This window comes from Polypterus senegalus, chromosome 1 (assembly GCF_016835505.1).
Source record: "Polypterus senegalus isolate Bchr_013 chromosome 1, ASM1683550v1, whole genome shotgun sequence".
Classification (NCBI taxonomy): Eukaryota; Metazoa; Chordata; class Cladistia; order Polypteriformes; family Polypteridae; genus Polypterus; species Polypterus senegalus.
The window spans coordinates 69,365,455-69,392,214 of NC_053154.1; the positions used below are offsets into that span (position 1 = coordinate 69,365,455).

Here is a 26,760-nt window from a genome sequence, read left to right on the forward strand (position 1 = left end):
CGTAGAAGAGGAAAGTTTTCAGTTGAGATTTAAAAGTGCGATCTCGGAGAGACTGAGGAAGAGAGTTCCAGAGTTGAGAGGCCATGGCACTGAAGGAGCTGCCTCCCAAGGTGGAGAGTCTGGTGCGTGGGACAGTAAGGAGGTTACTGCCCAAGTTAAAAAGTACAGAAGAAGCACCCGGTTACATAGTACACCTGATTAGCTGACGGCACTATAACTGGGGCCTACTGTTTTAGAAAATTTCCTGGGCATAGTAGTGTCAGAAGGGGACATTGTTTTGTACACTGGGTGGTTCCATTTCTCTCCTAGGCAAAGGAACATGTAAATATTACATTGAAAGCACAGCAGATGAAGAGGCAGTAGGCACCCATTGCTGGGACTGCGGTGAGAAGTTAAAAGGCAAATTTCCTGGGTAATCCCGTTACTGATTATTGTCATGGTTGTCTACAGGATATCGGTATTTGTGGTCTTGCAAAAGAATCACTGCTTTGAAGTTTTAACTGGTCAAATATAGAAACAATACAAAATTGTGATAAAACAACTGCTCCTTCCTTGGAAAATGTTTGTATTTACCTCACTTGGAAATGAACAAGTCTGAGAATTTTGGTTTTTAATCAGCATATGTCTGTACTCATTGATAGTTACTAACAATACATTTTGATAACTTGTGTTTACAATATTTGTTAAACCCGGGAAATTTAGATGTGCCATTGTTTAAACCAATTGTCCAGGACTGACAACGGCAGGGACTGAAAGAGATTTAAACTTCTGGGCAGGAGAAGGCAGAGTGAGGGACGGTCGATTGAGAACGCTGCCAAGACACTCGCACAGAGCACAGGGGCTCACAGACAGACGAAATGACGTGAGGCACGAGGATGGTAACACTTACTTCCAGGGAGGAAGAGACAGCTCCACAAGGAGACGCCGCCGGTTGAGGGTCCAACGAGAGAGGGAAGCCGCGTGAAAGGACCGAGCTAAGCTGGCAGACAAGAAATGAGGCGTGCCTAGATCACAGCAACACAAGGAGCCCAGAGTGGAAAAAAAGGAATGATGAAGAGACGATGACAGGGCTTCAACAATTTGACAAAACCTCTGTTGGGAAACGAGTGTCCGGTGAACAGACTACATCCGTGGACAATTAGACGATTAATTGTTGGGGTAAGACAGTGTACAAACTGGACTCTGCACCACTAAAGGTTGTATCCTCCACTTCATGTTTTTAATGGACTTTTACAGTATAGACTGTGTGCTTTCCTTCCTGATATTGTTAGATTTTTTTAATGCTCATTTGTCCTTTTAATGTACTTTATATTGTCTTGTGTATTAGAAGTTACTATTGCTTTTCCTGAAATTACTGTTGTGTCTTTCATTGTGTGTTTACTCACCGCCCAATTTAAAGAAACAGTAGATTTCAAGAGTTCCCAGTCTCTTAATAAAACTGGGTGGCGTAGTCGGATATTTTAATGGTGTCTAAGTTAGACTACCTGTAAGTGTGACCAGACACCTGTCACAGTAGCAACATATAAAAAATATAATTTTGGTGGCAGTATTTCTTTAAGGGCAAGTCAGTGGTGTGATGTGATTTTACTGTCACATGGTTGTAGACCTCAGGGCCTCTAGATGTTGTTAAAGGCTGCCAATGTTAGGCAACATGTGAAGTGCTCCGAGTGTTGTTACACTGAAGACGTGTTTGTAAAATTCACCAACCCCACAGGCTCTTTTACTTACTAGTTAGTTTTTGGCTGAATTGTGGGAAAGCACCACAAAAGCAATCTAAACATATGAAAAAAGCAAATAGCTCTGATTACCTCCAACTGTATGGAAGAAGATGTGGCAACCCCTACCATGAACAGCCGAAAGAAGATTAGGTGTATTTTACATTATAATTTGTAGTTTTTGTATTTTATATATTATTAATAGTAGTACTATTTTATATATTATTATTAGTAGTAGTAGTATTTTATATATTTATATTTCTAGTTGTATTAAAATTGCTTTGTTGTTGTGTCACATCACAAGTGAAACTGCAGGCCATATCATGTAACACAGAGGAACAGCACATTGACACTATATACCATTATTATTATTAGAGGAAACCTCTAAACATACACTTTAAAGTTTTGATTATTAAAAAATAAAAGGTACAGTATTTTCATTTGACGTTAAAAAGTTCCAGTTATGTTTGTGATGCGAGCATCTTTATTTATTATTTATTTATTCATGCATTGTTAAAATTGTAGTTGTTAAACAAAATACTAATCCAGTGGATTCAGGGAGAGGGTGGGGTATTAAGAAGAAAATTCCGCTTAGGGCCCCAGTTTGGCAAGGGTACGTCACTGGGTGACACGAGGAGTGACCCTGCTTTAGTATTTGCTTATCCTAGGCAGAAGGTTAAAACCTTAACATACTGAGTCTTACTTCTTAATTCACAAAATGAGCAAGAAGGTCCCTGAAAAATAAAATCATTAGAACAAACCAATGGTGGTCGTCACTTAAACTTGTAAAGTGTTTCACTTCTTGTATAGTAAAAAAAAGAACAAAAAATAACACTGGGTGTGAACATTTCCGGTTTTCTTCACTGTTGCCAAAGTCAGCGTAAACGTCCAACCTACCTTGAACATCATACTGCAAAAAAAAAAATATATATAATATATATATATATATATTTTCACCAATCAAAACTCTGTTACTAAGCAGAAACGCCGCTCGTTAAAATAATGTGCAGTCGAACAGGCCAGTGCCTTTGTTGATCAACAAACTGTAAACCCAATCGCAATAAAATAGCTTGTGAAATGGACGGCCAGCCAATAAAAACTTAAACTATCTTGTATCTGGGCAGAATCCAAATAAGAAACCAATCAAAACAGCGTTTACCCCGTAGCCAGGCAGATAGAAACCAGACTGTCCAATCAGAAAAAAGCGAAAGGGGATTTTTTTTCGCAGTATTCACTAGACAGAGTCAGGTACTTACTTTCTTTTTTTATTAAAACTGTTTAACGCGTAACTTTAATAACTGTATGGAATGATTTTTCAAAAACTATTTATACCTCGTGTTTATCTGATAAATAGGTTGTTTGGGATTTGTAAAACGAAACGTGTAACTAGTTCAACTAGCGTATAGTAAAGCTTACATTTTTTCATGAAACTGACCAGTGTTCGAACGATTCTGTAAATGTACGCTTACATTTGTATAAAATACTAAACGGGTCATAGCGACTACGTTATTGGCGCAGGAAAGTAACCCGCGCAGAAGCAGGCGGTTCATGTGTTTGGGTGGGAGTGACAGGCGCGCGCAATCCACTACGCTGTCATCCAGAAAGATGCCAGTTCACTGCTGCTGTCGCGATTGTAGTGATTTGATGAAGGTCAATAAACATAACTCGTCTTAAAGATCGCAGTGGAGTGCAAAATGAGACAACTGACCGCTAATTTTGTTTATCACGAGGGTGGAGTGCTGTAGCAAGTCGGCGCACCCAGTGTGATCATGCGTGCTTCGCAATGCCGTACTATTTTAAGCCGCATGTTCGATACAATAGTAAAGATGTTTTCGCGGAATCTACAGAAATATTACATGTACACGAGAATGACAGTTCCTGCGAATGGTGTGGCCTGCAGGACGAGTTTATCGCTTTGCCTCTGAGTTCGTTGGCTCAGGTCTGGTGAGCCAGTTATTCTGTAGTGGGAGGGGCCAAAGCCTCCTATAACGTACGTGAATGTGCTTTTTTGTCAATAGCAGGTTCTTCTCGAACCCCATACCAGAGTGGCAGCGGTTATTATTTTATATTATTATTATTTTAATAACAAGACAGTTATTGCTCCGGATTCGAAATACTTTTACCATTAATTTCAGTGTCATCTGTTGTTAAAGTTCACAAACCATAATTGTATCTTTTTGCCTTAAACAGATTCATTCACAATTTTAGTACCGTCTTGTTTTGTTAACCCGCTACTAGTTCGTGTGTTGATCAAGAACTGCCTGCTTTAATAAAAGAGTCTTAATCCAACATAATCGATTTCAGGTTATAGGAATGCTGAAGCCCTTTCCAGCAGCATCTGCTGCAAGGCGGAAGCTCATGACATATTTTAGTAATATACATTTGGAAAGAAATGAGAAATGGAGCCAAAGTGATCAATCCATGTCTGTAGAGCTGTTAACATGATGTCCTCCGAAGCGGGGCCGTCAAGAACCAACGCTGGGCCGGGGGAAAATATTTGTATTTCTTTGTGGGTCAGCGCCAGTTGATCGGGAGATAAATACGGATGAATATTTAGGATAAATTTAAATAAATAAATGCGCAAATGTACTGTGAAATGTGACAATAAATAATAACAACGTGAAATTTGACTATAAATAGCTAGATGTGTCACAAAATATATTTTTGTTGCCTATGTCTTTATGTATTTCTTCACATAACACTCATTTTCATCCATCCAGGTTTGATTGGTAAATTGTACAGTAGGTAGAGAGAATCCATGCAATCCAGGGTCACATTTCCAGCAGACACTACAGATGCAGGCTCCTAATGATGAATTTGGAGTTTCTTGAAATATGCCCACTGCGTTGCACATGTATTTTGGGCAACTTTGTCTTGTACTTGTATCCAACATGCACAGTGACAACTTTAAATCAAGCAAAGCACATCTCTCCACTATGCACATGATCCACCAATCAAAAAACAGGTACTTGCTAGAGCCCACCCTTCAACTGGAAGTGACAGTTTTATTTCAGGGCTTGTTTCCTGTTGTGTGCAGTGTCACTGAAAGACACAATTAAATAAATACATAAATCAATCTTCTTCTTCTTTTGGCTGCACCGATTAGGGGTTGCCATACCGGATCATCATCTTCCATATCTTTTTGTCCTCTGCATCTTGTTCTGTTACACCCATCACCTGCATGTCCTCTCTCACCACATCCATAAATCTTCGTTTAGACCTTCCTCTTTTCCCCTTCCCTGGCAGCTCTATCCTTAGCATCCTTCTCCCAATATACCCAGCATCTCTCCTCTGCACATGTCCAAACCAACGCAGTCTCGCCTCTCTGACTTTGTCTCCCAACCGTCCAACTTGAGCTGACACTCTAATGTACTCAGTTCCTATCCATCCTCATCACACCCAATGCAAATCTTAGCATCTTTAACTCTGCCACCTCCAGCTCTGTCTCCTGCTTTCTGGTCAGTGCCAACGTCAACCAAATAAATACATAAATACAGAACAAAATGCATGTCACAGTTATACTCATTTATTGTCACATTTCACAGTATTTTTATTTGTATGCATATTTTTGTCAAAATCAAGGCAGAATAACAGCACAAGCAAGCGATAGAATGAAATAATTTAATTGTATACGTGTAGGTTTTCCTTCCTCATCCTGAAAAAGTTAAATGGTAACTCTGTTTAATTTGAATGCATGAGGAATGGTCCCGGGTTAGTTCTTTATGATAGATGCTGGTGCCCTGAGACCCTGAACTCAGGGCCGGATTTTCCTATAGGCTAACTAGGCTTCAGCCTAGGGCCTCAAGATCAAGAGGGGCCTACATTCAAATTGTTAGCAATTTGAACAAACTTAAAAATGGGAGGTGAAAGGGCCTCATAAGTGGAATAGCCTAGGGCCTCTTTTCATCTAAATCCGGCCCTGCCTGAACTGCATAAATGAGTTAGGAAAAGAAGAATGGTTGAATGTGTGGATTGAAAAACCGGCCATATTGGCCGTCCACACCCATGACTGAGAACTCCTGCTTAGTGCGCATTCCCATATCAAGATCTAAGAAATTCCTCACCAAATGTCCTCTGGTTCTCCAGTTATGCTACATTGGATGGAATTCGACCTCCATGGGGTCAAGTAACTGTCACATATAAAATGAACACGCTTTAATCAGTATCAGTGTTAGTAGGTTCTCTTCTTATGAGTACATTCCGTATCTGTTCACTTTTGGTACATAAACTGAAATGTATCAAGGTTTTAAAAATATAAGCCTGCTCTTAACATGTTCAGATTCTCTGCAGGTCATAGTCCATGGAAAAATTAAGAGATTTGTAAATGCTTGAGCGGGATGAAGTCTTTCTTCAAATAAAATATGTTATTATTATAAAAATTTATAATGAGGATCAACTGTTAAAAGTCAATGTCTTGTAATCTCAGATTCGTCTGAGTAGAAAAACACTTGAAATGTCTTTTTAAATAATTAACTTTTGGGTCATGTCTGGAACATATCTGTTTGTATGGGAATTCTTCAGTTTTATTAATTTTTACACATTCATTTACTATCCTAAACTGGATAAGATGAATAAAAAATGAAGGATGGATAAATTACTATATGCCATTAAGATACTCAGTGGAACTGGTAAGGACTTTCTGAGGTGAAACTCCCTGAAACCATGTCACATTATGTGACTTTTCCTGTGATTTTCAGTAGTAGCCTTCATTTATATAATCTTAGCATATTTAAAGCAGTTGTATAATGTGACATGCCCTACAACCCGCTCAGGCAGAATCAAACCTTTAGCCGCAGGGGTGGGCTCAGTTTGCACTGACAACCTATGAATGCTCATCTAGAAATGCAGTGCCTATGATGCAGCAACGAGGAATAAGTAATGTGGGTGTTTTGGACCTCTCAAATAGAAGAGACGCTCATGTGTGTGATGTCCTTTGTTTTATGTACCACAACAGAATAGAAAAGTAAAAAAAAGGTCTGAGCCTGCAGCTGAACTCGCCATACCTGTGAACCCTTCACACAGCCTCAGCTTTGTCAGGCAGCATGCCATTGGCTGACTGCACTGGAAGGTCATTACTCGGTTGGAAAATTTGACATGCCCATTGATTTTCATTGACATGGTCTAGAGACACGATCGGCAACTGTGCTTGGCAAGTCAAGTGACATCGGCCTCACAGTATCAGTTTTCGATGTAACATTTAATCAGATCTTCATAAACGTGGGTATGTATCTATAAAACGTCTAATTTGCCAGTTTTTTTACTGTCATTTTCTGTAATACAGTGCTCACTGTTTTATAACTGTCTCTAAGCTCCAAGAGTCTGGCATTCAAATCCTGCCATACCTGCTGCCAATATGGAGTTTATACATTCTCCTTTTGGTTGCACGGGTTTTCTTCCCACATGCTAGAAATGTTCAGGTTAGGAAACTGGCTGATATAAATTGGACAAGGTAGAAGTGTTTTTGTGGCCTTGTATGGGAGTGTGCCTTGTGACAGATTGGTTCCTGCCATGTGCCCAGATTCTGGCCTTTGTATAATGCTATGTTAGAATAAGCAGGTTCAGAGACTTTAAATATACTGCATTTATCATTGATTAACTATCCTTGACTGTGTTACAGGTCCTGTGGAGGTGAAGTTCTAATCAGTGGAAAGTAAAAAGTAATACCTGCACCGATTAGAAAGCCAAAACCCTTTCATAATTCTTCATTGTCTCTTAAGGCAACAATAGCAAAGGTGAGATCAGCCTTATTCAGAATGATGCTTTTTTACAGTAAAGTATACGCTGAACCCATAATATTTAAAATGTAAGACTGTAGCAGAAAGAAACTGTCTGAGGATCTCCTTCACTTCCCATATAATGGCGCGACCTTTAGCTATTATAATAAAAGTTCAACTCACTCAGGAATCCGAATATGTCAGTTATTACTATCGCATAAATGTTAATGGTCACTTAGGACAAAAACCACTCAGCATGTAAAGAGCTTCTTTCCTTTTGTTGTCTCTTCTCGTCAATAAAATCATTTGATTATCCTCTGTTTCCCCAGATCTCTAAACACCTTCATCTAACCTAAATTATGTTTATTTTTGATGACTTGTATTGTTTGGGGCATAAGTGCAATCTTTTTATTGTCATATTATTTTATGTGTTTTATATGTTTTTTTCATTACTTGCTGCTGTTGTATAGTGCATCCGGAAAGTATTCACAGCGCATCACTTTTTTCACATTTTGTTATGTTACAGCCTTATTCTAAAATGGATTAAATTCATTTTTTTCCTCAGAATTCTACACACAACACCCCGTAATGACAACGTGAAAAAAGTTTACTTGAGGATTTTGAAAATTTATTAAAAATAAAAAAACTGAGAAATCACATGTACATAAGTATTCACAGCCTTTGCTCAATACTTTGTCGATGCACCTTTGGCAGCAATGACAGCCTCAAGTCTTTTTGAATATGATGCCACAAGCTTGACACACCTATCCTTGGCCAGTTTCGCCCATTCCTCTTTGCAGCCCCTCTCAAGCTCCATCAGGGTGGATGGGAAGCGTCGGTGCACAGCCATTTTAAGATCAATCAATCAATCAACATTTATTTATATAGCACATATTCATACAAAAAAATGTAGCTCAAAGTGCTTTACAAAATGAATAGAGAAATAGAAGACACAATAAAAGATAAACATAAGTCAACATTAATTAACATAGAATAAGAGTAAGGTCCGATGGCCTTACAGAGATGTTCAATCGGATTCAAGTCTGGACTCTGGCTGTGATTTGAGAAACTGGTTAATTAAACAATTTTAAGATGACGTTTATGATGTTCTACTTTAATGACAAAATAAATTACATGATTAAAGTGGAAATTTCGAGATTGAAGTTGACATTTCGTGCTTTTTTTCCCCACTGTGTGCCTTTTTTTTCTCTGTACCCTAAAAAGCTTTCATATGACACTCAGATGGTAGGCTACGACTCGCCTTTTCACGGCGACTGATATCTGAGCTTTCAAGTTTCTCCAACACGCTATGTCACTCGATCAACTTCATTTTGTTGATTATACCACGGTTTATTTGAACAAATAGTATGTTTTTCCTTTGCCTCCACTTGGTATTCGCTGAAATTCTTATATTTTCCCCCGTGCTTTTCCCATTGTCTTTCACAGAAGGCTGAGCTTAAGGGCATTTATATTGATTTGCATATTCAAAGAGGCATAATTCTGGGAGGAGTTAGGGCATTACATAAAGCGCGTGCACGAGCGTTAGTTTTCACGCTGACCGGGATTTATGTAGCGGAAGAACGTGAAAGTTGGAGTACGCACAGATTCCTGCATCTGGATTTTTCTGTGCGTAAGCACATTTCGGCTTTTGTGCTTACACCATGTTATAGTGCGAGTTCTACGCACGGCGTTATACATGAGGCCCCTGGTGGTTTTGAACTTCTTTCACTTACAGATGATGGAGGCCACTGTGCTCATTGGGACCTTCAAAGCAGTAGAAATTTTTCTGTAACCTTCCCCAGATTTGTGCCTCGAGACAATTCTATCTCGAAGGTCTACAGACAATTCCTTTGACTTCATGCTTGGTTTGTGCTCTGACATGAACTGTCAACTGTGGGACCTTATATAGACAGGTGTGTGCCTTTCCAAATCATGTCCAATCAACTGAATTTACCACAGGTGGACTCCAATTAAGCTGCAGAAACATCTCAAGGATGATCAGAGGAAACAGGATGCACCTGAGCTCAACTTTGAGCTTCATGGCAAAGGCTATGAATACTTATGTACATGTGCATTCTCATTTTTTTTATTTTTAATAAATTTGCAAAAATCTCAAGTAAATTTTTTGACGTCATTATGGGGTGTTGTGTGTAGAATTCTGAGGAAAAAAATGAATTTAATTAATTTTGGAATAAGGCTGTAACATAACAAAATGTGGAAAAAGTGATGCGCTGTGAATACTTTCCGGATGCACTGTATATAGTTTTGTGATAATGGCCCTAAAGTTAAAGGTCAAATTAATGTTTTAGGTTTCATCTTCCACTTCTATCGAAAGAGACAGGCAGTTGTCCAACATTAAGCTTGCAGCTCAAACCAAGGACAACAACACAGATTAAAAAGATGTCATACAGCAAACCAGGCTGAATCATGCCACTACTTACTAGTAGTTACTTTTATTGTTATTTAACTAAAGATGACATTGCTGAATACTTAAACATGTTTCATTTTCTGTGCAGTGCCCAGTGGCACAGTTTAATTGTTCTAACATCTTGTCAAGTCTTTGATGAACTTTATACACTAACATGTTGTAAGTTACTCGTAAAATGTAATACTTGAGAGACAGTATTTATCTTTCTGTTTCTAAGCACTGAGGTGTAGGCTGAGCTAAAGTGTCAGCCTGTTAGAGGGAGTGAAAGATGATATTCTCTGTCAGTGAAACAAAAGAGTTCACATCTAGTGTCCACATTTATCTACAGTACTGTATTATTTGTGTACCGTAAATATAATAGCTTTCTAGAGTGAGTAAAGCACATATTCAGTGTATAAATGTAAGGATGATTGCACACTTTTATCTAAAACTAAATCAAGGTATGGAAGGACTTCTTTTCGTTTTTGCTTTTCCTAAGATGAAGAGAGTTCAAACAGGAAGATTGCACAATTGAAAATCGTACAGGCCAACAAAAAGCTTACAGACTTAGTGAATACTTTTTGTCTTTGATCTGAATGCAGTAGCAATATTCATAAGCTTAAACTGATAGAAAAATTCCTGTTTCATTGGGAATGTAGTTGATTGTTTTAAGTTTCAAATACCACCAGGACCGTCTTAACGCATGGGCGTGCTGGGCAGTTGCCCGGAGGCCCCATGCTAATCTATGTACATTGTGACTTGCTGAGTGGTTGTGTAGGTAGGGGGCTACAGTGCACTGCTTTGCCCGGGGGCCTATAATGCTGTTAAGACAGCCCTGAATACCACTGGCATCATTTTGAGCACACAAGACTACTGTTATATCTCTTTTCCAAAGCTACAAAACCCTGAATGGAATTTATAAAGATGATGTTGTGAACAAGAAAAACTTGCTCAGGTAGAGAATGAATTAAGGACCAGGAAGTGGGCAGACTAGAAGAGGCAAAACAAAGGGTAGTCAAAAAAGAGGCAGGGTCAGAAGCAGGAAATTAAAAAAGCATAAGCATCAAAGTCTAAAAGCTCTACTAAACCTCTGATGAAAACAGCAAAGCCATAGCTGCCTTTTAAATCTTTCCCTAATTGATCAATGTGAGCCACTCTTTTCTTTTCATTTTTAACTTGGATTCTGATGAACCTGCACCTTCTACTTAAATAATTGCAGTTATGATGACATTACATGAAGTTCCACTGCAAACCTCATTCTGAGTAACGTATTCATGAACTAAAATTTTGGCACAGTGGCGTCACAAACAAATTGATAAAAAATATTACATAAAGATAAGCATAATATATGTGCAGATTTACAGCAGACACTGGAATAAAAATATACACTTGTACACAACTAGTAATGCTCTGACACTCTTAACTATAGAAAATATTTAAAGCTGAAAATGGCATATTATTACAATACATACTATTCAGTATTTAATTTAAAAATACATTTGGCAATGTATAGGAGCATGATAGAAGAATACATCTGAATATACAGAACAATATAGAAAATGATGTGAATCAGGGTGCAATCTGATCCATTTTAATAGAGTATACTTGCTGCTTTTTAAAGCTACAGACATTAAAGCCAACGTGCAGAAGAGAAATAGTAATACTTAGTTGTTTAAATTTTCAACTTTCCATTTTATGCTTAATAAGCTCACTTAAATTTAGCACATAATACACAATACAATAGTTACAAATATAAACATATGAAAAATGAAATGTAGATTGCAATAAAGGAAAAGAGATATATTGTGTATCAGTAGAAATTTGAGGAGCTTTACTATGATGCATATTGTAATCTTTTTAGTTAGCCAATAAAAGGCGTCATTTTGCTTGGCTTTTCTCTACATTCATAATGGCTAACACAGTACAACACCCTAGTACTTCAGGTATAAACTTAAAAACGTTGTGCAGTACATACAAAATATGTATACATAGGGTATATACAGGGTGGTTATCAGTACAAATACAAATTCCAGCTGTCCAGTGTCAACCACATTATGAAATGGATCATTCTGTAGGGGAACAATTACTGTACATTCAAATAGCATACTTCTGAACAGAGGGTCTTCATAAGTAAAGTTTCACCACAGTCCGGAGAGGAGTGATGTGAGCTGGAAAATTGAAAAGACTGATTTCAGATAAGTAAGAGGCAATGTAAGAAAGCAATATGAAAGAAGCTCAGCAGCAACTCCACCAAGAGTATACTTTGCTAAAATAATGCGTTGTGTGAAATGCTGAGGGCTGGTTTTGGTACACAGAAACAAAATACAGTAGTACATTCTGAGAGGTGTGATGTGGTAATTTTATAGTAATAGTAATCCTCTTTTTAGATGTACTGTACTTTTATATATAAATTCAATGATTTATCTGTTTTGCTATTTCTTTTAAACAATTTATTAAATATTTCTATTGGTATTTTTTTTTCTAGCTTCTCTTAGTTGAATGCAAAGCAGCAAGCCAATACTATGGCTGAGGGCGGATTGCACAACGCCAAAAGAAGTGGCCTTTCATCAGGCGAGGAGGAGACAGAGCCAAACACGCTGCTGCAGAAACTAAAGAGCAGCATCTCGTAAGTGATGGCACGTTGAAGTCCTTGTAGGCAAGCTTGGTATTTGTGTGCATAAAGATGCTTAATATCGCTTCTAATGTGTTGGATGGAAATCATTTTCTTTTTATTATTAATAATATATAATAACAAAAGCTCATAGTAACAAAAGGAAAGATTACACACTTCAATGAATTACTTTAATAAGTACATTCAGGTTTTTGAGATGTAGGAAATGGTTTAAGATGTTCAATAACACATACTGTACTTATAGACATGAATGAAATCACTTTATTGTTTATTAAAAGTATTATAATTCATAGTTATTAGTACATATTTGTTTCAGTCATGATCTATTTTTGTCCTTGGTTTTATTTTTACAGCAAGAATATACAAACTAAAGTGGACTCAATTTTAGTAAGTATGATAACTATTCTGGGTAAATCTGAAAGTTTTTTTTATTTCTGTTGTGCAATTGGCTATTGATTAAACTGTTTTTTTAACTTATTGACAGCAAGAAGTGCAGCGATTTTCAGACAATGATAAACTATACCTGTACTTGCAGCTTCCAGCAGGACCCTGTGCTGGAGAAAAAAGGTACCACATTTTTTGTTCACATTTATTTTTATGTATGTAACAAGTACAGTATAATGAAACTGTCACTGATAAAATATTACAAATAATATTTGTAGTTTATATTTAGTGTAATAAACCTAGCTAGATGGGGAAAAAAAATAAAAACAAGCACTAAATGTTAGTAGTGCTGTAGCACTGTGCCCCACTAGCCTTTATTAAAGCCTTTAGTCTTGTGTTTAGTTATGTTTTAGTACTTTTGACGAAGTTTGGCATTGTCCCATTCTTCATACAAGGGTAGTATAGTGATAAAGTGATTAGTGGTGCTGCCTCATATCTCCATGAGACTGGATTGAAGTCCTGACCCAGTCAGTGTCTGGATGGAGTTGTTCAATATTCTCTCCTTGGCTGTGTTAATTCTCAGGTTTTCTTCTACATTCTATTAGGTTCATTGCCAGCTCTAATATGGAGCATTCAGGGTTGCTTCCTGCTTTGCTGTCAGTGCTGTTTGGATATTTTTTGAGAAACTTTATTAGTTTAAGAATTTTTAAAACACACTATAAAGGTGTACCATTGCCTGTTACATAATACATTTTAATTATTATGTTAGAATAAGCTATTTGGTTTATGCTGAAATCTTCTTCTTCTTCTTTCGGCTGCTCCCGTTAGGGGTTGCCACAGTGAATCATCTTCTTCCGTATCATCCTGTCTTCTGCATCTTGCTCTATTCCACCAACCACCTGCATGTCCTCTTCACCAAATCCATAAGCATTCTTGTAGGCCTTCCTCTTTTCCTCTTACCTGGCAGCTCTCTCGTTAACATCCTTTTCCCAATATACCCAGCATCTCTCCTCTGCAAACCATCGCAATCTCGCCTCTCTGACTTTGTCTCCCAACTGTCCAACTTGAGCGGACCCTCTAATGTACTCATTTCTAATCCTGTCTATCCTCGTCATACCCAATGCAAATCTTCTTCGTTTATGCTGAAATGCACTACATAAATAAAATGTATTATTATTATTATTCTCAACGTCATATACAATATTATGGACAATATATATATGCAGGTAATTTACACTCTATTCCACTTTTTTGTAGTAGAATACTTATTCTTCCTAGGCCTCAGTCACACTAGTAGTTTCATTTAAAAATGTGAACATTTGTTTTCGTTTTTGGCTTTTCGTCTATAGTACCCTGGCATTTTCAACCAATGAAAACAAATATTCTAATAATGATCTCCAGAGCCTAAGACTTTTAAAAACGCCAACACATCATTTCATTGTGGAAGGTTGAAAATGAAAATTTTTGAAAATGCTGACTCCATTGCACTCTGGTTGGTTTGTGCTTATCATGTGGCTAGTCTTTGATTAGATCCTGCTCATTATAATGTCTCATTCCCTGATTGATCATCCTTAATGGAAAAAGAAACATATTCCGTGCCTTTCTATGCCTTTTGCTCTGTTTCTTATCTATATGCATCTAAATTGCATTTTGTACAGTTTGAATGCTATACACATATGCCAAAATAAATAATTTACCAGTTGTGACAGTTGTGCAATAAATTCCGTTGCCACCGGCATTACCGTTGTAGTGAAAAATTCAGAGCCCCTTTGTAAATTCATTGTAACTTATTCAGTTGACTGCCTCTTATCAATATTTATTACTTAAACGTAAGCCATTCGATCAGGACAGGCGCTTTCTGCAGCAAAATTAATAAGAAGTCATTTAAAGAAGTGGACAGATGTTAAATAACGTTGCACTTACCAGAAGTATAGATCAGAAATACAAAAGTACTATACGGTAAAACATAAAATACAGACACACGTGTATTTATTTTTTTTTCTCTATTTAGTTAGTTTTACAAATGTTTGGTAGAAGATGTACTCCGATTGCTACTTATAATCAGTCCTTCTTGTCAATAAACATAGAGATGACATATATTTTTTAAGAGCCGCTTTTATATTTGCAGTGTTGTTATTTAATGAGAGGACTACTGTTGGCAGTTCTGAAGACTATTACTTTCAACTGAAATCAGCGCATTAATAGGACACACGGGTAATTCGCTGCAGCTTCTTAAAGGATTTTATTTCTTTGTCTATGCTGTGAAGAAGCTATCAGAGTTATGCACACACTGATACTTTTGAAAAAGCATAAAGCACAAGATAAACTGATTTTCACTGGACTCTGGGAGTTTCTGCCAGTGCGTACATGCCCATTATAGTTGAAGGTCATATGTGTTTTTGGGTGTTATAGTGTCAACAAAGATGCTTTTGTAAAAGATGTGAAGCCTCTAATATGAACATAGATCATTTTCATTTAAAATCCATCCATCCATTTTCCAACCCGCTGAATCCAAACACTGGGTCACGGGGGTCTGCTGGAGCCAATCCCAGCCAACACAGGGCACAAGGCAGGAACCAATCCTGGGCAGGGTGCCAACCCACCGCAGTTCATTTAAAATGCCATTTTTAAATATAAACATAGTGTTGTGGATGTAATCCTGTACTCTGTTAGAGACATCACTGAATTCTTTAACTCTTGAATGAATAGTGATAAATGCTAAAGCCAGAAAGTGAAGACTTTTCATATTTAATACCTATTTAAATTTTTTCACTCTCTCAATCTTTAGTTTCTTTATGTGTTTAAGTCATACATTTTCCTTAACAGCAATGACCTGAGTTCCTTCAGTACTGCTGATCAGCTTCATGCATGTAACTGGATCCGTAGCCACTTGGAGGAGCACACAGACACCTGCCTACCTAAGCAGCATGTTTATGACGCATACAAGTAAGTAAGGTCAACAATGAATTTAGTGCTGTTTGGGAAGGAAAAGTTAATTGTTATAGCATTTTCCCATTACTGAGAGACATTCTACTTATACCAATTCCTGATGACTGTATTTGATTATCTTTGATAAAACCATTTGTAAATTATTATGACCATCTGAAGTTTGTCAGGCCATGCATACAGTATGCAGGAATGTTAGAAGGTTGAACTGACATGCTCACTCTCGCAGCTATGCATTCAAAGCACAGTGCCTACCCAGGCCATTGTTATGAAATTGGCCCCTACTCTGGAAAATCTGCTAAACGCTGAGTGAAATTCATTTGTTATTCTCTCAAATGTGTGATCATCTGAGTTGTATTTTAATATTTTTATATTCATTCTTTGGCTTTTAAAAATAACAAAGGCGTCGTTAAGGGGGTTTGGGAGACCAAATAACATAATGGGTTCATTTATTTTTTATTTAGACATGTTCTTAGAATTGTTAAAAAATATATACATTCTGCTGTGGGGCCATTTTGCTTTTGATAGAAGAACATTATTTTGTGCATTTGTCCATGTGCAGGAGCTGCTAAGCAAGGTGAACTGTAAGTGTATGGTGCGTGACATCACCAGGTTAAAGGTATAAAGGTCAGCATTGTGCAAGTTGTCCAAGTTTGTGGATTCAAAGGGCTTCAGTTTATTATAGCTTCAGGCTGATTTTTGCCAATGAAATCTTTTGTTAATTTACTACAGCTTTCATGTTACATTTTGGCTCTGGATATGTTAAATTATTTTGGTTTTCAACTTCTCCGCTATGTTCTTTGAAATACAATTTTGGTTGCATGTTATAGGCTTATTTATTAGAGCATTGCCCTCCTCGTAATGGCCTTTACCTGTTAATAACACCACATTTTGTCTCATGATTCCATCCTCATTTCATCTGCTCAGTGGAGTTGAAAAAAAAAAAGTGTAAAAAAGTATAAAAAAGCAAAAATTACATAGAATGTTTCAGAATAGAATTAGACCAGTACTTTTGTATGCATCCAATATAAACTGCTTATGTTGGAATTATCTGGTAATTAATTATGATTATTATGATGATGATGATAATGATTATTATTATTATTATTACTAGACATTAAGCCCGTTACAATAACGGGCGCTAGAATAGTAGTGCATAAAAATTAGTAGGAACAGTCTATATTAAATGGCAAGGGACCTTATATGTGGGTGTAATATGTGTCTCTCTATTGTGTGCCTTTAATTTTCTCTTGCAGTAATACTGGTTTGTATTTACATAAAATGCCTGTAATTTTCTGTGACAGTAATACAGTGGAACCTCGGTTCACGACCATAATTCGTTCCAAGACCCTGGTCGAAACCCGATTTGGTCGTGAACCGAAGTAATTTCCCCCATAGGATTGTATGTAAATACAATTAATCTGTTCCAGACCATACGAACTGTATGTAAATATATATTTTTTTAAGTTTTTAAGCACAAATATATTTAATCATACCATAGAATGCACAGCGTAATAGTAAACTAAATGAAAAAACATTGAATAACACTGAGAAAGCCTTGAACAACAGAGAAAACTAACACTGCAAGAGTTCACGCTATAGCGCTATGAACCGCTCGCTAAAAACACTTTTTTTAATGAGTTTTAAGCACAGGGAAAAAAAAATGAATATTTGAAAATTCCGTAATTTAAGCAACCAAGAAAAGTAACATTGCAACAATCCACGCGCGCGCCTGTGTGTGTGTGTTTCTCGCGCGCCTGTGTGTGTGTGTTTCTCGTGCCTGTATGTGTGTGTGTGTGAGTCTCTCTCGCACGCCTGTGTGTGTCTCTCTCGCACGCCTGTGTGTGTGTGTGTCTCTCTCTCTCTCTCTCTCTGCACAGGGAATGCACAGGGAGAGTAAACACGTGCGGTCTCGCGCATGCGCACTTCACCAGAAGACACACACGGGGACTCATGTACGCACACAGGGGTTTTATTAAAGAGGATTATTATTAATAATAATAATAATAAATATTACCCTGCTTGAACAACATGTGTATTTCTTGTTCCTTAAAAGTACCACTAGGTAGTACTACAAATGAAATTCGCAATTTAAAAGGAGAATTACTGATCTAGCTGTCACAGGATTATTAAAGAAATTTGCACATCTTGGGGAGTGTAATCCCAGTATGTTACTACCTTGAGAGTCCTGAACCTTTCATTGATGCTGGCACATTGTAGAAGGTGTAGCCCTATTCTACCTGTGTGCTGCTGTCAGTGAATGAGCAGCCAGTTATGTGGGAAGGGCAGGAATGTAAAATCACTTGTGTTTCGACCCAGTGATCAAATTTTCACATGTATTGCATTCATTAAATAATATTATTTAGTATAAGAAGATATCAAGCAAATACATCATTCTGGCATCATTTTGAAACAATGCACTATTATATGGATCAACTCTCTTAAGTTATTTCTAAATAAGTTTTTCTTTGCTCCTTCTGTTTTTCTAAATTCCTTACAGATTCAATGATTTCAGCTTCACATGGCATCTACATAAATACTGTGTTTTATACGTACATTAAGTTGTTATAGGTAATAATCATCTAGGCGCTGAGCTCATACAAAAATTAAGTAAATGTGAAAAATAGAAAATCTTTCAAAATCATACAAAAGTATTTACCAGTGGAGCAACAATAAATGAAAATCAGGGAAAGAAAGGACTAGAAGTTCCTGTCACTAAAGAAGACGCTGCCTTTTGTGAATTAGCCAGCTGGACAGACAGGAGAGCCCCTAGCTTTTGTGGGTCAGCCAGCTGGACCAAAAAGAAAGGGTTGAAACAAGACAGTGACTCCCTTTTGTGGGTTAGTCATTCGGATTGAAGTAAGAATGAAAACAAAGAACTAAACTAAGAAAAGAAAAGGCTAATACTTTACTTTTGACGATTTCAGCCTTATCACCTTACGCAAGGCAAATAACTAAATAAAAATCTTTTTTTTTCTTATTTCAGGACCCCTACTTAATTCAGTGCCCTCAGTTCCAGAGCACAAAATGTAAAAACATATATTTATATGTAAAACTACATATTTTCTTCCTTCTGTGTTTTTAAGAACAATTTGAATTAAACAATTAAGATCTTCTAATCTAAGAAGCAGTATCTTGCTGTTACAACTGAAAGCTCCAGCAAGGAACATTGAAAATCAATGGACATAGCAGTGACACAAGCATTGCAGTATCTCACGTATATGCCATGTGGCAAGTGCTAAAGCACAAATAAGAGAAGAAACCAACAGAATATATACAGTAAACAAGCAAAAGAAACCAGCATAAAATGGTGGAAATTGCATAAAAATGTGCCTGGAAACTCTCAAAATCCTGATACATGTATGTTACATGGGCTTTAGTATGGACTAGCAATGCTGCCTCACAGCTCCAGAAACCCAGACTTGATTCCAAGGCTTGTTATTTTTATCTGGATATTCCTGATTTTTCATACTTACATAGACATGCATGATAGTTTAGTTGAAAACTGTAAATTAACCAAGTAGTGATTGTGTGTGTGTGAGCGTGTGTGTGTTCAAGTTTAGTTGTGTGGGAATATTTGAATTAAATTTAAATAATCTTCTCTGTTTTGTAGGAGGTACTGTGATGACCTGCAGTACCGTGCTATGAGTGCAGCTAACTTTGGAAAGATCATCAGGGATGTTTTTCCCAACATCAAAGCCAGGAGACTTGGTGGCAGAGGACAATCCAAATATCCTTTTTCAGTATAGAGGCAGGGGTTTTGTTTGTCATTTATAGTTGGTTGCAAGTGCGACACAGGTAACACTGGACAAATATAACAAAAGAGAATTCTATAAAAAAAACTTTGTTAACATACAGTATAATATAATAGTGGTCTTGGCAATTAAGTGTAATTTGAAATATATTTGTTTAAGAATACTTGTTTTGACTTTTTATTATGACAAAAAAGATTGCATTCTGTTTGTGTGAAGACTAAGCATGTATTAGTTAAACAGTTTAGCTGATGTTGTGCAGATGGACATTGGCCTGTTACTATCACTGATTACATGGATTCATTCTGGAGTTAAGATTCAATTTTAAAAATACTGGAAAAATTGATCATGAAATAAAATGGAATATACAGTAGCTTAGAAAACATAGACAGCAGGTTAAAAATGTAGAAAAGGAATTCTTAACTACACAAATGAGGAAAAAAAGCTTAGAACAGTTACTTTTAAAATTATTTGTATTCAGACTTTTCTTATCATGCTATAAAGAAGGAATGCAATTAACTTAATACATGTAGAAAGAAGGGCAATGACAGAATCCTTCCTGAAATGATCTCTGGTAACATTAACACAGTTCAGTGTGCTAACACCTTAAACCAGAAGTAAACAACAAAAAACAGGCAGTTTTCTCACAAGCTTTTGAGGCAACTAAGACCCCTTCTTCAGGAAAGATGTAATCAAGATGTTTACATCTTGCCTGAAGAAGGGGCCTGAGTTGCCTCGAAAGCTTGCATATTGTGTCATTTTGCATAAGCATAATTAACACAGATATTTATAATATAAAATAAATGTTATTTTTCCTTCAGGATTTACTTTAATCTATCAAAACAAAATGAGTTGACATACATAATATTTGTAGAGACTAAGTCAGTTTCCCATTTGAAAATCTTGCTAATGTCAAATGAACAAGGTGGAGAGGAAAATAAAAACTTCAGACAGCACAGATACTTGAGAAAATAAACCTATAGACCAGGGGTGCCCAATGCGACGATCGTAATCGACTGGTAGATCGGAAAGGTAATGCAGGTAGATTGTGTTGCATTCAAAAAAAAATTTTGTTTTAAAATGTGTCTATCATATATCCTCCCTATGGCATTTGCCACTTGATTGACATACAGGGCGGCCAGTCTGAGATCTCTTTTCTTCTCACACACTGGCCATCCTACACTCACGATCAAATGTGTGAGCTACTGCAAAACTCCAGCTATTTAAGTGATCTAGTTAGCCTTCCAATTTATATCGACTAAAGAAGGGATTTTAAAAAAATTGCTTGGGGAGGGTATGGGCTGGATGTGGAATTGGAAGAGGATTTATTTCTCTCACAATGTCACAATCGACGTGAGTTTGTCTGATATGCCAATCTATCATTGCTATTCCAAAGAAGGAAAATGTGGAAAGGCACTTTCGAACTGTTCATAAAAACTACGAAACTGACTTCCTTCCGAAAAGTGATCTGAAAAAGAAAAAGGAGAGGGAAGTAAAATCGCAGTTAATCGGACAGCCATCATTTTTCACTCAGCTGAATTCAAAAGCAAAGGCAGACACACCGAAGTATTGTTCCGGGTGAGTCACTCGATCATTAAGCATAAGAAGTCCTTCTAAGATGGAGAGATGATAAAAGATGCCTTCGTTGAGGCAGATGGCTAGGGAGAAATTCCTGCTGAGATTTCAAGACCCCTGGCCGGAGAAAAAGGAGTTTTTCCTTGTCATTCAACATGCAGAATACAAGCAACTTAATAACAATCAATGGCCGCTAGACTTGGCATTTTTTTTCTGATCTCACCAACATGTTGAATGAGCTTAATTTACAGCTGCAAGGAAAAGAGAAAACCATAGTCAATATGATTAGCTCAGTTAATGCTTTCAAACGAAAAATGCAACATCCGTCCTCAAAAGCTGCAGTTCCTTGGTTTGGGGAACATCCAAAATCTCGCTTCAGAGCTGGAGATGCAATGGAAGGCATGTGTGCAACTTGACAGCATATGCTACACAGAGCAGATTAAAAAATGTCTGTCAGACTTTATCTAATGGAAAAAAAGTAACGAATCGAGTGTTGCCCAATGTAGCGGAGTAAGAGTAGCGTTTCTTCTTCACAAATGTACTCAAGTAAAAGTAAAAAGTATGGTGCAGTAAATGTAAATGTAAATTTCTAAATGTTGCAGAATTATTCGTGGTATCTAGGTATGATGCCAAATCCAAGAAGACTTGATGTAGCAGGTATCATTGTAGATGTTGCATCCGTCATCTTGTTCACCGCCAACGGCTACTAAGTACTTTGGCCAGATAGAAGTGATGCAGGGAGCAAACCACAAGTTATCTGACAGAGAAAAAGACCCAAGTATTGATTAAACAGAAAGTGTGAATAATAAGGAAGCTTGAAGTATATATTATAAAAAATGATTTAAGCCTTTCCTTGTCAACAATGACAAATATTCAACATGTTTACAAAATATTCCTTACTCCTCTACACAGTTCAGTCCACTGTGCATGCATGGACCAGAGTCTTTATTGCTACAGCAGACATTGACCATAACACTCACTTTAACAAAATACTGCCTAATGTAAATGTAGAGCAATGAACAGGATTATACACATAGCACAAATATAACAAGTTTCTGACTGGGACCTTTGATTGTTTTACAATGTAAGTCTAAACTAGATCTAAGATTGGTACGAGTGTTTTTCATTTGCGATTTATTTTCGATTCTTTTTTTTTTTCAATTTATTGATGATGCTAATACAACCTGGTATGAGTGATTGTGGGTGTGGGTAGGATTTTTTTTTAGTGGCACCACTTGTTTGTTTGGCTCCTGCTACTTGCCTCAAGCTCCTTGAAGGTTTATAACCAAACATACAATTACATTAATATTTAAATACAACTCCATACAGTTGTATGGATAGCAAAAAGTGTCCCTCTCCCCTGTCAACTTTTACAAAATATGCTTGTCTCATTAAATACACTTCACTTTACTCTCCTTCTGTAAATCAGTAAATAAAATTTCAGAAAAATTTATGTTGAGTGATACAGAAAAGTCTGCCAGAAATTGTATAAATGACTAGATTAAAAGATGGTCATTAAAAGGTAGGGTAAATAATGCAAATAATTATATGAAAAATGTTGAAGTTAAGTGGTAAGGTAAATGGTACAGCTCTTAAAGGAAGCATGGTGATAAAGTGTTTGGCACTGCTGCTTCACAGCTAAAAAAAGACATGTCTTGTTCACAGGCTGGTCATTGTGCTGATATACAGTAATTGTACTTGTATATGCACTTCACCTTTCTCTGAAATCTTAAAATATGCACATTGGATTGATTCTAAATGTTGTTATGATTAAAGATAGGTATGTATGTGTGTGTGAGTGTGGTAATACCCTGCCATGGTGTGAAATCTAACTCAAGCAAGGTTCTGTCATATATCTGATGAGAACTGCACAAACCCTGGCTCCTTGTAATATTAACTAAAAAGCAGTTTGGAAATGGATGAATGGCTACCCTTCTTCTATCACTGAGTAAAGTGATTGATAAGGCATCAGTATCACATTTAAAAGAGTAAAGTTACAAAAGTGTTAGTTTTACATTTGAGAAGATGATGTGTTCTTTAACTTATTCATCTTACATACTGCTACAGTGGCATCAGGAGAAAGACGGTGCTAAATATGCCTCTGCTTCCAAGTTTGGACCTAAGGAATGACCCAGTAAGACTTAATTTAAACAATCAGTACTCATTTCATGAATTAAGGTTTGTTGTCAGCATGCTGAATTATCTAAAAACACAGTGCTTAAAATGTGAATCTTACTAGTAAAATAACATTAGAAATCTGAAAGTATGCAGTATATTACTTTTTATATTGCTGAAACAGCTTTTTTTGCTGCCTCTCATAAGACATGGAAGAATGATCTTAGTGGCTGCTAAGATATGCAGCAGATAAACATTTTTTATATAAAGTCAGCAAAATGCTTTAGTACAGGCAGAGAGCAGAATGGATTGAGCTTAATTAATATGCTCAATTTGTGGTTGAAAGTACAAACAAGGACGTTAGTATTTGGGCAGGGACCTTTATATTTTACAGAAAAACGCACATTGTAGTCTAGGTTCTACCTCCTTACGGTTCTGCACTGGACTTTATGAGTTAAGTAAGTGAATGGATGGGTGGATGAATTGTTGAGTTATCTGTACTCTTGCTGTTTACTGCATACCCCTTCTTTGACACTTTATAGTTTTATTGCAGACTAGCCAACCCGCGGGGTACCATACGCCACATAATCAGGCCAATTTTTTAATGATTTTTAAGCACAGGGAGAAAATTACCATTTGAAAAATTGGTAATGTAATAAATCAGCAAAAAAAGCAACATTGTAACACAATCGTCCGTGACTGAAAACTGGCAGACCGCCATCCCTCATGTGCCCACCTCCAACTTGTCACTTGAGTCGTTGTAGTCTTTGCACAGTCCAGATGCACCTGTGACTCACGTAGACTTTCCGTGTTCCTGCAGGAGCATCTAAGAAGACGCACGTTTGTTGCGGATGCGAATTGCTGTATGTAGCGTGTAAAACAGTTTGCTATGGTGCACACGGTCGTGCGTCTTAACCGAAAACTCGGTTTTTAAAGACTGCTTACTTGATTGTGTTTTAACCTCAGTTGTAAAGGATTGTTTTAAGGATCCCATGAGATACCCCTCGCAAACCGTTTTACATGCTGCATATGACGATTCACCTCCGGCATGGTTCCTTCCTGCGTGTGCCATAAGTGTCTTACTTGTCGGCGGCTTAGTGAATCCACGCCCCTTCCGGTGTGCTTTCCATGGGTGTCTTGCCTTAGTGAATTATATATATAGATTTTCTTGAAATTTGGGTTAGTAGTTATTGTCCAAACCAGAGGTGAGGTACTAGCATTTACTTTTCTGACAAACACAGATTAGCTATGTGACTTTGAGAAGTTTAACCTGCCTGTGCAGCAATTGTTTCAAAAACAAATAAAAGTATTTGAATAATTGCATCCTGATCTTATATTTTGTCTTAAGTAATGGTATTTACCAAATATTCAATAAAAAAGTATATTACTGTTATTAAAGACAGCATTTTGATAAATTGCATTTTAAATTCATACAACAGAGGAAATAAAAGGGCATGGTCAATATTTGTGCAAACAAATGCTATACCTAATAATTTTTAAAACCAGTTATTTATTGTATTTTTTCGATAAAAGACAAAATTACAGTATTTTGTAAAGCAAGTGATGTATAAGTTTTAACTTTGATATAATTAAAATAATAAATACTATCATTTATTACTGGAAAATAACAGAGAATCGCATTGCAAAATTTTCTGCTACAGCAGCTTTACATGTTTAGATGTTTAGTAGATGTTTAATGCAGCTTTTTACAATTCCACCCAATAACTTTATCTCTTATTTCCTTTATAGTCAGAGTTAACAGAACTCGTTCAGACATACAATAATGAAGTGACAGATGCTGCATGCACTCTCATCTGCGACTGGGCCGAGAAGATCTTGAAACGTTCCTTTGACTCTGTGGTGGAGATTGCCCGCTTCCTGGTCCAAGAACACATTGTCAACCCACGCTCCAGTTCTGCCCATATTATCATGTCAGCCACCTTAGCTGGTAAGTGTGTGTTACAACAGTGTGTAAACTAGGATTCTCTGCTCCATACATTTGTCACATATTTACCACATACTGTAATTTAACAAATTATGTTGTTGAACTGCTCTTTGTGGCCTTCTTATAAGGGGTCTCATGCCATTGCAAAGGGGAAAAGCAAAATATATTTTCTGACATGCATACCTTATGTTTTATTTCAACTCTGTCACTTGCTTATCTTTTTAAACTAATGATTTTAAATGGTAATTGTTTTATGTTTATGTGATTGTAGTATAGTCTCATTAGTACTTCTAATTATTTTTTTGGAAAGGGCTTTAGTTACAGCCTACGTTGCTTTTTTTGTAAGGGTATGCATGATTTTTTATAAATTTCCAAACAGCATTGTAAACTAATATGACAAATATTAGCCAAATCCTGAATATTTTTGTTTTCCCTCTTCAGTAGTATAATGCCCATCTCAAAGTAGATGGTGGGTCTCTAAGCTCTGTGATCACCACCCAGTCTGAGGCAGATGAAAGGATTAATGTGTAACTGAAACAAACAGTACTTTGAGGAAATTATTTGCTTATTTGCCACACCAGACATTTTTAAAACTGTTGATTTTTGTCCTTTGATATACGCACCATTAAAAATGAGATAGTAGAGAGATGTGTCATTCCCATTCAGCTCTGTGAACAACCGGGCTACTTATGGTAGCACTGGTGCGAGGAGTCAGGCTGGGACAGAGTCTTCTAGACTGTGGGCATAACAGACAGATGTATCTCTCGTCTGATTTTAGCCGTTGTCCCCACCTATGCACTCTTTAAAATCAATCCCTGTAAATTCGGCAGAATGATATCTTGACAATAGTAATTTAATTTTCTATTTTCAGAGATTTTAAGACAGCAACATATTTATGATTGTCTAATAAATTTAATCCCATTTACTTTATTTTCCTTTTTTAATAATTAGTGATTTACAAAACCAATAATATGAATGACTTATAAGTCAGTCAGACATACAGTGCTACATCTTCTTCAAACCAAATGCTACTTCATTCTCTTACCTCTCTAGAGAGCAAGAAGTCTAAAGGATTTATTTGAAGCCACTGCTCAAAGATATTGAGGTATCCAAATGGTTAAAATGTTAAGCATTCTTAATTAGTTAAGGACATTAATAAATGTTTGCAAGGCTTTTAAGAATTTTTGGACAGTTCTTTGTAAAGTAGATTTCTTAAAATTTTAATTAAAAGAGGGCCTCTTTTACCTGTTGTGTTATGGTAGGTGGGTTATTGTTCTGCCAGTTGCAAAAGATAAGATGCCATGTTAATAATATAGTGTAAGTAATATAGTGCAAGTTACCACAATAGATTGTTCACTAAGCAGTAGTGTCCTGGCAGATGTTACTGGATCAGTGGTGTTAGAGGGTTAAGGATTATTGTGACTGTTAGATAAGTAACATTTTACTCCAAAGAGGTCTAAGCACATGCCATTCTCAAGCCATGTGTCTCACTGGAGCAGGTGCCTGATGGTAGTGCTCTCAATTAGAGCTCTGACCCAGGATGCATCTTGGATAAATTGAGTAAAGAGAAATATG

The 26,760-nt window shown here is 36.8% G+C and overlaps 1 protein-coding gene across 3 annotated transcripts in view; it reads left to right on the top strand.

The window, feature by feature from the left end:
* Positions 1–2,915: 2,915 nt before the first annotated feature.
* rfx5 (regulatory factor X, 5) overlaps positions 2,916–26,760 on the top strand; it is a 36,260-nt gene continuing 12,415 nt past the window's right edge. Inside the window, exons 1-9 of one of the 3 annotated variants that reach the window (XM_039750330.1) lie at positions 2,916–2,963; positions 7,333–7,447; positions 12,322–12,462; positions 12,822–12,855; positions 12,953–13,035; positions 15,679–15,798; positions 19,412–19,528; positions 23,181–23,259; positions 24,990–25,188. In XM_039750330.1, the coding sequence (XP_039606264.1) occupies positions 12,359–12,462; positions 12,822–12,855; positions 12,953–13,035; positions 15,679–15,798; positions 19,412–19,528; positions 23,181–23,259; positions 24,990–25,188 (736 nt within the window). In that variant the 5' untranslated portion in view covers positions 2,916–2,963; positions 7,333–7,447; positions 12,322–12,358. The remainder of the gene's footprint in view (positions 2,964–7,332; positions 7,448–12,321; positions 12,463–12,821; positions 12,856–12,952; positions 13,036–15,678; positions 15,799–19,411; positions 19,529–23,180; positions 23,260–24,989; positions 25,189–26,760) is intronic. The other 2 variants (XM_039750345.1, XM_039750338.1) reach the window with 2 other exon arrangements.